Source organism: Xenopus laevis, chromosome 9_10L (genome assembly GCF_017654675.1).
Source record: "Xenopus laevis strain J_2021 chromosome 9_10L, Xenopus_laevis_v10.1, whole genome shotgun sequence".
NCBI classification, from domain to species: domain Eukaryota; kingdom Metazoa; phylum Chordata; class Amphibia; order Anura; family Pipidae; genus Xenopus; species Xenopus laevis.
In genome coordinates this window covers 47,667,207-47,684,698 of record NC_054387.1, presented here as the reverse complement: position 1 = coordinate 47,684,698, position 17,492 = coordinate 47,667,207, and the positions used below count along the sequence as shown (strand labels likewise).

Sequence of the window (17,492 nt, the reverse complement as noted above, 5' to 3'; positions counted from 1 at the left end):
AACCGGATCTGGAAACCCGTTATCCAGAAAACTCTAAATTACAATTAGGTCATCTACTATAGACTTAATTTTATCCAATTTTTGAAACATTATTTCCTTTTTCTCTGTAATAATAATACCTTGCACTTGATCCAAACTAAGATATACAAGGTATATACAAGATATATATAAGGTATGACGATCCAAATGACAGAAAGATGCGTTATCTGTAAAACCCCAGGTCCCGAGCATTCTGGATAACACACACCTATATATATTGATTTCTGCCAGGGCAGTTGATGAACTGCAAGCTCTGCAGGAAAGCAGTGTACCCTCCAATATAAAGATAAGAAATATAAACGATGTTCCCTGCCATCCAGTGTTTTTAAGCCTAGGAAACAAATACAGTCAGTCATTATATCAGTATACTATATCAGTAAACCCAAAAAGTTTCCTCCCAGTTAAAAAGGATTTTCGGTTTATCCTGTCCCTGAACAAAATACTTCAAAGTTTTAGCAAAGAAGGCAGACACCTTGTCCTGTAGAATGAAACATGCATAAGGAACATTCCAGCCCCCTTTGCACCTTCCTGCCCCCAGTGTATGCACAAATACCATTTATTCCACGCAAAACAATGCCTGACTTGCAACCTGCACTCACAGCAGCCACAGGAATAGTGGGCTGGATGACTGAGTGCTCCATGGTGATGTCCCAGCCAATGGGAGCGCTTAAAGCTGTTTATGGGGGCGGGCTGTTGTCATGGTGCCCAGAGAAGCCTTTCAGAGCCTCTGGTACTTAATGCCTGGCAGCAGGGGGGTAAATAGGAAAAGAGCTGGCAGGGCAATAACTCATCTCCCTACCACCTCTGCTGCAGCTACTGCTGTTCCAGAACCTTCTTGCTTAATTCTGCTGCATCCTGACCCACTGTCTATCAGGTAAATAGGGACTTCTTTCCCTGTACATGCTCCACGCTTTCTTATTACCTTAGAATTGTACTTTTCTTTTGCCTAACCAGCTTTTCTGCAATGTTTTGCTCATTCTGGACACTAATGGATTACTGGAATTGTGGTTAAATTGCAAGCTCTTGTGTCTCAGACATTGGGTTTTCTGTTGTGGAAGCTGACACTTTGGGCTGCCAGCAGCTGGGGCAACCATATATTTCCTAATGACAATGGCATCGGGTTCATGAAAGGGCTCTTAAAGCTGGCACGGCCCCCGGGCACACAAAATGGCTGCTTAACACCATGGGTTTGGCAGCAGTTCATGGTGACTTTGGAAGGGGTTGGAATGTGAGGTGCATTTTAATCATGCCTACCCTAAATAGCTGGCTCACTTACCAGACCCCCCTCTATTCCTCTTGCACAGATCCCTGTCTCTGCCCATTAATTTACTCTGCCCAGCTCATTGGCAGTGCATAAGTAATGCCACACAGCAGCTTTATTCTACTTTAATTACTGAGCTTGACCGTTATCACATATAAGAAGCCATTGCTAATGTAAGAGCAGATTACTGTTAGACAGGGGGTTAAGTAAGGGGTGCATTCCTTTATACGGGTGTATCAGTCACTGATACTGTATATAACAAGATGAATATGCTTTAGGCCAGGTGAAGCCAGACATACATTCCCATGCTGTGGGTATGTGAGACAGTGTTCTTCAGCTAAAGGATAAACCATGCATACTGTTTATTGTTGGCCTGGTGGGGGTCCGAAAAAAGTGGAATTATCTACCCAACCTTGACTTTACGCTTGTGAGAAATGCTAAGATATTAATCTTCCCATGAGATGAGGAATAACTAACTGTTGGAATGTCTCCACGGTCCCGCTTTTGGGAATTAGCCTCCCACTCACAATCCCACTCACAAGAAAGGCTCTGAATCTTAGTCTTGGTCACCTCTATGTGGGAAGTTTCTGTTTTGGGTTTCAAATCAAACATTTTTACACAAATGATTCAAATTTTAAAGTTTTTTTTTTTTTTTTTTTTTTTAAATCTCTTTTTTTAAGCTTCTGTCAAACCAGCACTCATATGTTAACAGTAAAGCCTACCATTAGTGCACAATATGCAGTTTATATCACCTTAAAAAGAAAATGATGTAGGGTTGCATTAGGGAACTGGAAAAAATGTCCCCCTACATTTATAAATACCTTGCTGCCATGCCATGTGCCATCAATAGATAGTTACATCGTATTAAGAAAAGGTCTCTTACGTTAGCACCCTGGGGTGCCTTGGCCTTAACAGAGACAGGTTAAAAGATAAATAATCCAGTGTTTTTTTCTACTCTGATTTACAATATAATTTGATTTCTAACAGACCATTCTCTGATTGCATTATAGGAGCAGTTCTTGGATCCCAAGGGCTTTATTAATGTTTGACCTGCCCACGGTGGCCCCGTTAGACATGGAGGACAGCTGGGTGACTTTCCAGGCCGAGGGAGATCAGGGGCAAGATTCCTTTTCTAGCTCAGTTAACCTGGATGATAGCCTCACCAGCCTGCAGTGGCTACAAGAATTCTCCATACTCAATGCCAACGTGGGTAAGACGCCTTCATCATCTGGGGACTCCCATGGTTACAGGCACCTGTCTGGCGCTCCCTGTTCTCCTCTGGCTGCTGACCCCGCTTGCCTGGGCATGCCACATACTCCAGGAAAACCCATATCCTCATCCACCTCACGGGCATCCCACTTGGGGCTCCAGCCAATGGAGGAGATTGACTACAAAACCAACCCGCATGTAAAGCCCCCTTATTCATATGCCACCCTTATCTGTATGGCAATGCAAGCAAGCAAGAAGACCAAGATCACACTGTCTGCCATTTACAAGTGGATCACGGACAACTTCTGCTACTTCCGGCATGCAGATCCCACCTGGCAGGTATGTATCCTGGAGGAGAAGATGCCATGTTGCAATGTGATTTTACGCAGAGTAGACAATGGTGCAGTGGACCATTATTGGGGATATATTATTAATAGTTATCTAATTGTTAATACTCCCTATAACAATAATATCTATAAACGTGCTGCTTTGCCCATACCCTATGTCTGATGCTGCTTTGCAATAAGTCACACAGTGGTGTCTTTCTGCTTTTCTCTGCCTGTCCCCTGTGTATAATTACTCTGTGGTTCCGTGAATCTTGAGTTACTATTTTGTGCTTCCTACATCCCACAGCATCACAGGGCTCATTAACCCTTGCAGACAGGAGTTCTGCATCCATTCCATCACCATTTTTTTTTTAAAGGTTAACTAATTATCTGTAGCGGAAAGCAGTGGTTAATGTGCAGTGCACCATAGTTCTCCCTTATTGAGGCCCATTGCTGTACATTAGTGTTTTATTTAACTGTGGGTGTCAGTCCCCCGCCCCACTGTTCTGTACTTTCTGTGTGGCCCTGACACCCCATTGTTCATAGTAATGGATGGTAAGTAGGAGGGACCATCTGAGGTTGGTTTATAGGGGAATCTTGTACAGTCAGGTGGGGTGGGGGGTGAGCTTCCTGGAAGGAAAGAAAGAGGCCCTCCCTGCTAGTTTAAAGAACTTGTCTCCAATGACTCTCTTCTGTGATGCTAATTACAGTCTATTTACTGCAGTGACATGTAGTTTATTTATTTATATGTGTCTGTTCAGTAATTTGGGTTAAATATGTGCTTGTGGCACAATTACATTATAAATATGTGTGGTCTGCAGTGCTTTAATTGAGAATGGCTCTCAGACAAAGTTTCCTGGAGGCAGAAAATAAATCCTCTCCCCCCCCCTCTTAGGTCAAGCCTTTGGCGAAGTTTAATTAAACATAAGTGTAGGTGGGGGGGGGGGTTACCCCTGCACAGGTGGTTAGGATGGAAGCTGCTGAGGCAGGAATGATAAATATGTTTAACAGGCCAAGCAATAAGCATTCAGAGGAGAGAGATGAATAGAGAGACTACATGGGAGGGGGGCTCAAAGACGAGCAGAGGAATTTGCCCCCCCCCCTCCCCTTGTTAAACTTTATTAAACAGTAACTAGCGGATCAGGAAGATCCGGGATCCCTGGGGACTTGATGGCAGAAAGGTGGGAGAAATCTTTATTTTAACCCATTTGTGGCCTGCACCATTTCTAAATGTAGAATGCATAATCTACACCCCCAGAATAGACACACATTTCCCATTCTGCCCCTCCTCTGTCCCACCATTCCCGTAAGCTAGGGGATTCTACAAAGGTCGCCCCTCCTTTAGTCTCAATAAAAGAGGCGGCTAAGGGGGAAGTTATTTGAGATCGCTAGGAATTAAAGAGGTCAAAGGAGGATATGTGGCTATAAAGTCAACACAGCAATCTCAGCCCACTGGACCTTCTTTTCTCTACTATTTTATGATTCCAATCTTTTTGTTTTTAGCTTCCAACTCCCCCTTCTACCAATCTGTATCTGAGGCAAGGCTGGGGCAAAGCAAAAAACAAGGATTTATGCCTATCTTGATTCTTCATGTTTTTCTCTACCAGTTTCTCATTTCAAAGATCTCAAGATCTTTCATCTTTTCTCTACCAGTCATCTCATTTCAATATGTATTCCTCATATTTGGAACGATTTACTCCTTTAAATAATTAACATTGCTTGGGTCTCTTTCCAATATGTCTTCCACCTTATAACTTGATAATGATATTTTTTTTTTCAAAGATTTTTGATTTCCAGAATGATAAATAAATCAATATTTCTTTCTTTTTTTCCAACTAGAATTCTATTAGACACAACCTCTCCTTAAATAAGTGTTTCATCAAAGTCCCTCGGGAAAAAGACGAGCCAGGCAAAGGAGGCTTCTGGAAGATTGATCCACAATATGCCGATCGCCTCATGAACGGAGCCATGAAGAAGCGACGACTTCCACCTGTCCAGATCCATCCGGCCTTTGCTAGTGCTCAGGCTGCAGCCTCCAGTAATGGCAACAGAGCTTCTGCCTGGCAGATGAGTGTTAATTCAGAGTCCCACAAACTGCTGAAGGAGTTTGAGGAGATAACAAGTGAGCAAAGCTGGAATGCACTAGGAGAACATGGCTGGAATGCCATAAGTGATGGGAAATCTCACAAGCGCAAGCAGCCATTGCCCAAACGCATGTTTAAGGCTCCACGCCTCTCCAGCTCCCCTATGCTCTCCCAAGAGGAGCAAACGGAATTGGGGTCCTTGAAAGGTGATTTTGACTGGGAAGTTATCTTCGACTCTTCAATCAATGGAGTTAACTTCTCGGCCTTTGAGGACCTAGAAGTCACCCCTCCCCTGAGTCCAGTTTCACGCTCTGTTGACCTCACCGTTCATGGAAAGCACATTGACTGCCCACAGCAGTGGTACCCGATGGGACAGGACCAAGCGGTGGCGCAAAACAGCTTGGATTTTGACGAAACCTTCCTTGCCACCTCCTTCCTCCAGCACCCTTGGGAAGAGAACAGGAATGATTATCTGTCAAACTCTGCCAATATTGAACAGCTTTTTGATCTCAATGATGCATTTCCTGCAGAGCTCAATGACTGGCCTGCCTTGGGTTCCTATATATAACGTTGCCATACTGAACTTACAGAGACACAAATAGACATTTATATAAATAAATAAATATATATTTACTAAAAAGGACATTTATGAACATTTTAAATAAAGGTAAATCCTTTTGCAGAGCAGAGGGTACCGATTCTGGAGTTTACACGGTTTGGGTATAGATAGGGTCTATCCCGCTGAGATTTCCTCCAGTGGCCTGAGCTAACGGGCGGCACATACGCTGGACAGAAGACCATGACGCTTCCTCTGTCCATGATGAAAAGAACAATACTTAAAGAACCTTTTTGTACTTATTTTTCTAGGTGTTACCATTGTATTCTGGGAAGGGTGAGATACAGACAATGTGATATCAGATCAGTCTGATGTATGATCAGTTCTGAAATATGTGCAATGTGCCCTTCCCTTTTCTTTTTCTCTTGCTCTCTCCCGGAGGCTGAAAAATATATCCATTGACTATGTCGATTTTTTAATATTTTTTTACCCAACAGCAGTGGAAATGGGAGACAAAAAAAACGTATTAGGCAAAGAAAAACTAATTAAAAAAATACCTAAATCTAATGTATTACATGTTATTAGGAATACTGTTATTTTTGGTGGGAAATGGTGATTTCTCTTTAATTAAGAAATATATTTCTAAAGCATTTTAACCTGACACAACAAATCTAACTTTATTTAGCCTTCAACTGATATTGCCTTTCTTTCTTCTTTATTACTTCATTATTCAGAAATCACTCATGTAGGATGCTTTTCAGAGTCACATGTGATGTCTCTCTCTCTCTCTCTCTCTCTCTCTCTATATATGCAACATATTTTTTTTGTTGCGAGCATCCACATTGCAATATATGCTGCCCTGGCAACAAAAGTAAGAAAAACAGCTACTCTGTGCAGGTGTCCAGTAGTTTTCTCCTTTGTTTTGCTATCTGCGGAAGGGAATGAGAGTGTGTGAGAATGCATGTGTTTGAATAGAAAAGAAGGCAGCGAACAATACAGATTTTATGACTCTCTTTATCTCCTGCTTGAATGGTTTGAACATTATTGTGCAATTGCAATTGGGGTAGAAGGGTGACTGAAAAGTGGGCAACTGTTCTCGTTGGAATAAAAACAAAAGCACACTTGTAGGCGCTTTAAATTGTGTGCGTACAGCAAATAAATTCATTTTTGTATAAAAAAAAAAAAGAAGTGGTCTGGTCTTGATTTTGTATTTGTGTCTGCTGTAATATTGAGTTGAGTAGTTGTCGAGGGCAAATCATTATTTTAATCATTTTAAATGTTTATATAGTCTCTATTGCACTTACATGGACGAGTGGAGAGGCTGAGATTCAAACTCAATATTTAGGTTACAGTCATATATTATTAGTCTAAAAATGCACAAGAAAGAATTTTTGGTTTGCAGCTAGAATATAAGATCTCACAGTTTGTATGTGGGGTCTGCACATGGCCCAGACCTACAGCTCGAGGTGGAGGTATTCAACCATGCAGAGAACGGCAGGCACTCACTAATCCCAGGGCAGTCAAAGTAAAGGAACTGAACATTTTTATTTTAGGCAAGGAGTGAACAAACACACAGCCTTACGCGTTTCGTGCTTGAAGGCACTTAATCATAGGCTTGCATGGATGAGTGTAGAGGCTGTTATTCTAACGCAATATTTAGGTTACAGTCAGTATAGTTGTGCTTTACAATGATTAAACACCATTTACACTAGACCCTGCCCCAGTGGAATTTATAATCTAAGGCTCTATGACATTCAAACACAACAGGGTCTGTTTTATCAGGAGCCAGTTAACCTAACTGTATATGTTACATAGTAGATAAGGTTAAAAAAAAACACACATTCATCATGTTCAACCTTTTCACCTAAGTGAAACCTGCCTACCTGATAGTTGATTTAGACCAGTGATCCCCAACCAGTGGCTCATCATGAGTAACATGTTGCTCACCAACCCCTTGGATGTTGCTCTCAGTGGCCACAAAGCAGGTACTTATTTTTCAATTCCTGGCTTGGAGGCAAGTTTTGGTTACATAAAAGCCAGGTGTATGGCCAAACAGAGTCTGGAGGCTGCCAATCCACATAGAGTTACAAATAAAGCCAATTGTATTCTTTATTTGGCACCCCCATGAATTTTTTCATGATTGTGTTATTCCCCAACCACTTTAACATTTGCATGTGGCTCACTGGTAATAAAAAAAAGTTTGGGAAAACCCTGATTTAGAGGTAGAGGAAGAAAAAAACATCTGTAGACTCTCCAGTTTGCCTCAGAGGGGAATAAATTCCTTCCTTACTCCCAATGGGCAATGGGACCAGTCCTTGGATTAACCTTGTACTAGAGTAAATTTTTGTAACTTGGTATCTTATCATTTTCTAAAAAGTCACTGATCCCTTTATTAAAATTATCTAATGAATCGTCCAATACAACAGCTTTAGAGAGAGAAGTCCACAAGTTCACAGTTCTCACTGTAAAGAAACCTTTCCACATCTTAAGTAGAACATTATTTTTTTCTGATCGAATGTCCTCTTGTTTGCTGGAAGGACCTACTGGTGAATAAAGAGAGTTCATTTTATGGTCCCCTTCTATATTTATCAAGTAACCCCAACAAATAGTATTCCAGCTGTCTGTACAGGCATGGTGAGTGGTCCTTATCAAAATCTCTAATAAATGTTCAAAAGGGGATAAGAATAGATAAAGACTTATGTTAATCATATGCATTTGTACACTTATATTCTTGTATTGTTTTTTTTTCAGGTGGCAGAATTAAATACATCACATGTCAATGAAAAAATGAATTACATATAGTTACATAGTTAAATTGGGTTGGGTTGAAAAAAACAAAACAAATTCCATTAAGTTCAACCCCTCCAAATGAACCCCAGTGCACTTAAATACACATAGTTATACGGACCTATCTCTACAGATTGCTCTGGCTGGAACTGAACTTAGGAAAAGTGCTGTATAGGTAGCATTTGCCTATATATATATATATGTGTATGGACAACTTCACTGAAACAAATGGGCAGAAATTCTTAACGAAAAACTCCATGTTAGTCTTCTTCTGCTGCCTACATATTGCCCTGCATCCCAATGATCAATTTGTAGTTTATAAATATTCAGCTTGATTTAGCGAATCTCAATAGCGAGAGGGAGAAATCACATCACATACTGATGTTTCTATCTGACGTTTGAGAGAAGGAGAGTGGTCTAAGTGATCTTAATAAAGGAGGTGACAAGCAGAATAGAGGTCAGTCGGGCAAAGGAAGCCACACATTCAGAGGAATGGATAAATGAGGCAACATAAAGGGAAATAACAAGCAGCAAGGTCGGGTCAACTAAAGGGGAAACTACCCCAAAACAAGTGACAAACGCAATAGTAATCAAAATTTAGCCAGAGAGATCTTTCCTATAATCTTTGGGTTTCATGGAGGTTTCAGAGGAAAAGGGTAAGCCTCTCCAGTCACCCCTGAACTATTCAGTGGCGCCAGCTTCTTTCCCAGTATTATCCAGCTTCTGCTGCAGAAAGTTATCTATCCGGCGGCTCTCCAGCTGTTGCTCATAAAGTTTCGAGCTGTGGATCAGTAAAGCTATGGAAGGCTGCTACTTAGGCTCTTTTTGATGTGATTTAATCCTGCATGCAAACTTTATTCATACCTCCCAGCATTTTGGAAATAGAAAGAGGGACAAAAAGACCATGCCCATTTTTGTGGCCACAACCCCCAATTACCAAGTTCATTTTACAAATTTTTATGAAAGTTTGAACATATTTCTGTGTTTTTTATGAGTTATTACAGTTTTGCTAATGAAGGTGAATTGCCCTTTAAGTTGCAAGTCAGTTTCCCCAAAAGACCTGCTTATCTTAAATTGTTACAATTGCTTCTTTGCGTATCTTAAATTGTTACAAATGTATCCAAGTACACCTGACACATATTCTGGGCTCTCTGCCAAAAAAAAAATAAAGTTTCAGAAACATTGTATCTTTTTCTGGCTGTTCAGTGCAGGAGATCAAAGAGTAAGTCGGACCATTTTGGTACTTTGAGCTGTCAAAAAGGGACAGTTGGGAGGTATGACTTTATTATTATTATTAATAACGTACTCACTGTGCAGAAAAGCAGGGGGTGCATATGACTGCAGCACTGCTGCTTATAAAGGATTTCAGATAAGATCCAGGAGTAGCAGTTCAGCCAATACTTAGTGTATTTATCATGTAGGCCATGGTGCACAATACAAGTGTCAGTTTGTTTTAGTCCTGAGGTTTCTACCTATGGGATTTACATATAGTTTCTAAATTATGTTTCTGTCTACTCTGGTTTTAAAAGAAACTTCTGAACACATCCCCCCTAAAAAATATCCCATTTCGCAAGTACTTTTCTATGTGTATAGACCAGGCCTAAATCGGCAAACAAAAGACGCTGCACTGCTTAAGGCCTAAGGGCAATGGCTCTGACCATATAGAAGCAACCAAAATACCTGCTTTCCTCTACAAGCTGCTTTCCATAGCCATGAACTGAAAGAGCTGTGGGTCACCTTAAATAGATGATTTTTGGCCAAAAAGAAGCACCCATCCCCTCGGCCCCCTTTCTACATAGGATCTATTATCCACAACAACTAAAATCCCATAGTTTCTACACAATGGATTTTTCCATTTTTGGGGTCACCGGACTTCCAAACCTTTAAACTGTACAAAGCTAGTACAAGTGTTTTGCCATCAAGAAGGATTGATGCTGGATTAATTAACATCAGTTAAAAGTAATTGTTTTATTACTGCAGCAAATCAAGTAATAGTAATGATATAAAACAATACACTGTGAAAAATGGTAAAATAAGCTCCTGCTTTGAAGCCACTGGGAGCAACATCCAAGGGGTTGGAGAGCAACATGTTACTCATGAGCCACTGGTTGGGGATCACAGATATAAAGGAATAGAAGAATATATAGGTAAATTAACACCTTCAGGACGGACTTAAAACAGAACTAACATAGAGGGAAATACATGGCACATAGTGTAGGTGTGTCTCTCACAAAAGCTTTTTTCCCCATAGTAAATTATAAAGCTTCGTGCTGAGTCACATTTACCGTTAGAGTCTGTCAAGCCCCACAAAATGTTTTGTAACACGAAGAAGCACATAAAAGACAGCAGAGTAAATGATTAACAAGTATTCAACCTGCCAATAAATGTGACTAGATGCTTTGTATCCTTTTATAGCAGGGACTAAGTGGAAATAAGCACCTGCTTAAAGGCTATGAATCTGCAACTAATGCTGCAAGTCACACAGGTGGCAAAATGGGGACACCTTTGTGTAATATATTTATGTAGGTACTACATCCCTAAAAGATCTTATTTCTAACCCCCTGTATTAGAAATTGGTCCTTGTGTGCATGGCAAACGGTTGCAGCTTCAGAGCAATGAGGGGGACGAGCAGCTCCAGCAGTTACAAAACTTTCTGTCTCTTATCCTTTAGGGGGAAGAGTTCCAGACAATAGGAGTTTCGCCAGTGCCTGTTACAGTGTTCTGAGGCTGCAGTCTGGGGGAACTGAAGCTATTCAGAAAGAACTCTGTGTACTTTGAAAGGAACGAAAGGGGAGAGAGAAAGGAATGGGGAGAGAGAGGAATGGGGAGAGAGAGAGGAATGGGGAGAGAGAGAGCAGGAGAGATCAGGAGGGATGAGAATGGCAGGAATATAAATGATATTTAGAAGAAAGATGGTAATAAGGGGGTGGATAGGGGGGAGAGGATATTACACAAGTAAATTGCAGGCACTTGGAGATATGTCAGTGGAGTAGAAGCAGATAAGGAAAGAATGAGTAGAGATGCTTATACATAGGAAGATTGTGCCAGACAAGCAGATATTTGTCAGATTTGGCCACTCAAGTGGCAATATGGTTCTTCTCCAAAAGGCTTGGGTTAAGGTTTGGCAGTTGGTGGCCCTGGGTGAGGCTTATAGTCTCTCAGTCACTGCCAAAACAATAGGAAACATTGATCAGGTGATAGCTCACATGTTAATATGATCATCAGCCAATTAACTGTGCCCCTTAAAATGCCTCTCGTTTGCATCATCCATTGCTCAAACATGTAGTAAAAAGGGCTACTGGCAGTTTGATGAAACTAACTGCAATATGATAGGACACGTCGTGGTGCCATACATGGCCAGATTGTAGGGCAATAGTGGCCAAATCATAGAAACTGCAATATTTGACCCAAAACAAAGCATGCATATATATGTATATATTTACAACAAGGAAGCAGTCAGTGTGGGACTGATCTGGTACTGGGTGTGAAGAAGTTAAAACACTCACAGGCTGCACCCAGATCAGAGCCCAGCTTGGCCTGCCCAGACTTGCCCGTTTCCTCAAAGTGACAAAGCAGAGACTGCCGAGCTGGACCATGGCTATTGTACAGTATCAATAGTCTCTGCTGGCTCTGCGTCACATTCAACTTACTGCCCTAAAATGAGCTCTGCAGTAAGCTTCCCAGCAGCATCATGCAGATCCTTCCTGCACCAATACCCTGCTGTGCTGAGGCTTTAATGCTGAAGAGCAAATATTGATGTTGTGATGCCTTCTATCAGTAACGCAGTTCCTCAAAGCCTTATTAATGATAATATTCAATGCAATACGTAAGAGACTTAACTCCTGAATGGAAATTCCAACCAGACCATTGTACTCAATTGCATTGCATTAAGCCATCTCCAGAGTGACCCATTGTTCTCAAGTGACCCATTGGGTCCTCTGATGATGTTGGAATAGCGGGAGTTGTAGCTTTTGGGGAATGAAAGTTAAAACACTTTTCAGTGTTTTGTTACATGCGTTAGTAATCAATAGTAACAAATATTGCATTTATAGGGTAGAAATTAGGGATGCACCAACTCGGTCCAGCCTTTTTCAGCAGGATACGGATTCAATCAAATCCTGGCCGAACCAAGCCCTTAAAATCATGCAACTTTTTGATGCACAAACAAGTCAGTTGCAATTTTTTTTCTTTGTAACTCTTCCTTAAGGTGGCCATACACATAGAGATCCTCTCTACAAAACAAGCGGCTCTCTCGCCGATATGCCCACATTGAGGTGGGCGATATCGGGCTGATCCGATGGTGGGCCCTAGGGCCCAACAATCGGATCATAATTCTGCCAATACAGGTGGTCGGAAACGGATGAACAGATGCGGCTGTGATCCAACGCGATATTTAACTATGCCCGATCAACATACATCTGGCCGATTTATGGCCAGATATCGATTGGGGAAGCCCGTGAGAGGGCCGCACACACGGGCCAATAAACTGCCGTCTCTGTCTGTCGGCAGTTTTATCGGCCAATGTATGGCCAGCTTTAACCTATTTACATCAATGAAGACACCCCACAAAAAAAAATGGCAAATACCATATGTGTGTCTGTACATCGTTAGTAAATGAGCCTCATTAACTCTTAAAAACATTATACCATGTGCCTGTCTTCCTTATGGTTACTGTAAAAGAAGAGACCTGATGCCCTAAATCTGGCGCTATGCAGAGCCTCACTGCTTATTGTGATACCTCATCTCCTGTGAAGCTTATTGCACCTTTAAAAGCTTTCACTTGTAGCACATTATGGCTGCTGTAACATCTGTAAAGCCTTTCCTGAGTGGCTTATTGCCCCTGTAGCCCAGTCCTACCTTACTGCAGTAAAGCTCACACCCAGGTGCCTAATTGCTGCTCCCAGTGAGATACTACCCTTCTATAAAATGCTTCCTTTCTCTCCATGCCATACACTGTGGGACGGGGGGGGGTCCTGTCTGACATAGATATTGCTCTCCTATCTCCAGCCCAGCTCCCTTCTGCTCACAGCACACAATGACTTGCCATTCACTTGCTAATTATGCTAAATATTTTAAATCAACACAAGTAGAATAAACAGGCTAATCTATCCCTGTTCGGGAATGCTAATCCAGCCCTTTGTCTCCCACTGCTCTCTGTGCTAAGGGACATGATTTTCCCTCCGTCTCCCTAATCTTTCCCTCTCTCATGTTTTTTTCTTTCCCTCCTCCCAAATCTAATCCTTTAGCCTGTGTCTTTCACCAACGCACTGTGGGAAGAGCTTTGAAACTGAGCTCTATAGACTATGATGAAATTATTGTTATAGCAGGGATGTCACTAGAAAATGCCAGGCCCTAACAGCAAAATCATTTTGTGCCCCATTCCCTAAATGTTAACAAATGTGGGCTTGCTCTATCTTGTCTCTGGATGCTGCATGGGGTAAGAATTTATTCTGTTCTTTACTTCCTTCTGAGTCCTCCCACCCACCAATATACACAAAGGGAAATAAACAATTTGACTTTCACTTTAACCGTTCAGGAAAACATATAAGACGAGGTTATTCTGTACAGAGTGCAATGCTTATCTGTATATTACCAACAGCTTTTATGGATCGGAGCTGATATACACTGTACTGATTTCTCTACTGAGATACCAGTCATTTACCAAGATTGAAACCATCCATACACATTGTGCTATCCGCCATGTTCATTTTGGAATGATGGGCTGTGTAATTGGTGGAAAGCACTCGGGAGGGGGGTTAGTTACAGGTGTTCCCATGGCAAAAATTTCTAGCGCTTGACCTGCTAGCCACACAACCTCTGGTTGGCACTTAGCTGTAGTTAGTTGTCTCATTTCTTAAATTGCACCTAAGTACTACTCAGGTTAATTACTAAGCCACTATAGGCTAAAAAGCCTATAGCCTTGGATGTTGCTCCCAGTGGCCTCAAAACTGGCACTTATTTTTTAATTATTGACTTGGAGGCAAGTTTAGTTGCATAAAAACCAGGTGTACTGACAAACAGAACCCTTTGTAGGCTGCCAGTCCACATAGGGGCTACTATTAGTCAGTCACAGCACTTATTTAGTATCCCCGGGAATGTTTTGCTTGTGTTGTTCCCCACTCTTTTTACATTTGAATGTAGCTAACGGGTTAAAAAAATCTGGGTACTCCCCTGAGCTAGAGGGTTGATGGGGGGAAGTTTGTTATGCATTAGAAATGAGGGACACCAGAGCTAGATGGAGAGAAGTCACTAAAGCTCTTTGTTTCTGCACCAATATCCCACTTCTGCTGCACCAACAGTTTGATTCTAATACAAGTATGGGATCTGTTATCTGGGAACCTGTCATCCAGTAAGCTCCCAATTACGGAAAGGTCTTCTCCCATAGACTCCATTTTAACCAAATAATCAAGATTTTTAAAAACGATTTCCTTTATTACCTATGATAATAAAACAGTACCTTGTACCAAATTAAGATATAATTAATCCTTATTGGAAGCAGAACCAGCCTATTGATACACGATTTTCTAGTAGACTTAAGGTGTGAAGATCCAATTTACGGAAATATCCGCTATCTGGAAAACTCCAGGTCCTTGCATTCTGGATAACAGGTTCCATACCTGTATATTTAATATTCCCCAGCAATAGTGCCCTGAGCAGTAAAATAAAGCGGTGCATTACTGGACTGTTGGATTAATGCCATAGAGCACTATCATATGGAGTGTTCTGTGACCACTACTACTGTTATCAATATTCCCTGTGCTCATTGCAGTCAGGTCTGGGAGTCAAAATAGGCCCTGGCATTTTAGGTACACAGAGGCCCAATCAGCTCCCCACCAGCCTACTAAATAATGACTTTCTATGGCATCTTATGGCAGGCCCTCTGGCCAGAACCCATAGATGGCCCAGTCTGGGCATGATTGCAGTTGAAAATTGAAATGGGTATCTCTTGATGATTAAAACCCAAAAAATGCAAAAGTTACTTTTATCCCCAATAACTACTCCTGTGGGGTACCCTGTGCTCGTTTCCATTGATATAAATGGTCATTGACCCTCAGCCAGCAGTGGAAACATTGACTGCCTCTGTAACACTGCCATTAACATGCAAAGCTGAATAAAGCTGGCCATAGACACAAAGATCTGATCGTACCAATTGAGGATTCGTACAATCTTCAGATATGCACGATTTTCGGACCGTGTGAGATCGGTCGTTTGGTCGATCGGACAAGTTAAAAGATTTCTGTCGGCTGCGGGTAATATCTCTGTGTGTATTGCCGATCGGACGATTTTCAGAGGGAGACTGTCACTAGCTTTGGTCGGACATAACTTTCGTACGATTGCTGTCAGGGGCAGAACATCGGCTGATCTGTTCTTTTGTACTTTATTTGATCGGAATGGTTAGTGGCAGGTCGGGAGATGGGCAAGTCCGATCGTACGTTGATTCATACGATAGGATCTTTGCGTCTGTGGCCAGCTTTAGTGTTTTTTTATCTAACTGGGGCAAATAGCTGTATCAGCAGGGAACCTGTCCCGCTGTTAAGCTGGCCATAGACGCAAAGATCCGATCGTACGAATCGTGGATTCGTACGATTTTCGGACCGTGTGTGGAGGGTCCCGACATTTTTCGTCCGTCGGAGATCGGTCGTTTGGTCGATCGGACAGGTTAGAAAATTTCTGTCGGCTGCCGATAATATCTCTGCGTGTATTGCCGATCGGACGATTTTCAGTGGGAGACTGTCACTAGCTTTGGTCGGATATAACTTTCGTACGATTGCTGTCAGGGGCAGAACATCGGCTGATCTGTTCTTTTGTACTTTATTTGATCGGAATGGTTAGTGGCAGGTCGGGAGATGGGCAAGTCCGATCGTACGTTGATTCATACGATAGGATCTTTGCGTCTGTGGCCAGCTTTAGTGTTTTTTTATCTAACTGGGGCAAATAGCCGTATCAGCAGGGAACCTGTCCCGCTGTTAAGCTGGCCATAGACGCAAAGATCCGATCGTACGAATCGTGGGTTCGTACGATTTTCGGACCGTGTGTGGAGAGTCCCGACATTTTTCGTCCGTCGGAGATCGGTCGTTTGGTCGATCGGACAGGTTAGAAAATTTCTGTCGGCTGCCGATAATATCTCTGCGTGTATTGCCGATCGTACGATTTTCAGAGGGAGACTGTCACTAGTGTTGTCAGACATAAGTATCGTACGATTGCCGTCAGGGGCAGAACATTGGGTGATCTGTTCTATTTGATCGGAATGGTAAAGACTTTGATCTGAATGGTTAGTGGAGGTTCGGGAGATGGGAAAGTCCGATCGTACGTTGATTCGTACGATCGGATCTTTGCGTCTATGGCCAGCTTTAGAGAATATTGTAATGTGGAACAGCAATGCTTAGCTCTGTGCAGAACAAAGTGATATCATTGAGACAAGTATTAGGCTTAAGCTGGCTATAGACGCAAAGATCCGATCGTACGAATCGAGGATTCGTGCGATTTTCGAACCTTGTGTGGAGAGTCCCGACATTTTTCGTCCGGCGGAGATCGGTCGTTTGCATCTATGGCCAGCTTTAGTGCCTACTGGACTTATTTAACTAAAGCGCATCATTTATATTGTTGCTTTTTACAGACAATAGGCTGAATACCACAACCCATTTCAAGATGCATGTTAAGGTTTAAGTGTTATCCAGCCTATTAAAAGGGGCAATTCACAAAACACAGCTTTATTAAAATCTGCAACAGAGAAACGGTTATAATTTGATAAATTAGTAGCTGACATTTCTTGGCTATTTTATAAATTGTAAATATGGCCCTGGCCAGAGAGATCTTGAGCAATAAAGGATAAATGAAGAGAGGTAAGTGCCAGGTCCCGTGCCTATGGTTTCCTGGTGGATCCCTGGAAGCCCAGTCCAGCACTGACCCCCTGTAATTAAAAAATAAACTCATTAAGTATGTTCATTTCTTTTGGTGAGGGAACCCCCTGGAAGATTTAGATTCCTTTACTGATCATTACACAAGCTTTTGAGAGGAAAGGTCTCTTCCTCCGGCATGTAACTTGAACATCCAGGTTATAAGTAATGTATGTACAGAAGCGTAGCTGCCCAAGGGCAGGACATTATAATAACAGTTATCCCAACCATCAAGGTGTAAAAGTGACGCATTCGCAAGAGGTGTAACCTCACTTTCCTGGTGTCTTCTGAAAAAAGTTTTTTGGCCCCTCCTAAAGCTGGCCATAGATGCAA

At 42.0% G+C, this 17,492-nt stretch overlaps 1 protein-coding gene across 1 annotated transcript; it reads left to right on the top strand.

The window, feature by feature from the left end:
- The first annotated feature begins 816 nt into the window (after positions 1-816).
- Positions 817-6,010, top strand: foxj1.L (forkhead box J1 L homeolog). Its single transcript, NM_001090175.1, is given in 3 exon segments — positions 817-913; positions 2,311-2,848; positions 4,675-6,010. Coding segments are annotated over 2 exon segments (1,320 nt in total). The 5' UTR covers positions 817-913; positions 2,311-2,341; the 3' UTR covers positions 5,488-6,010.
- Positions 6,011-17,492: the final 11,482 nt, after the last annotated feature.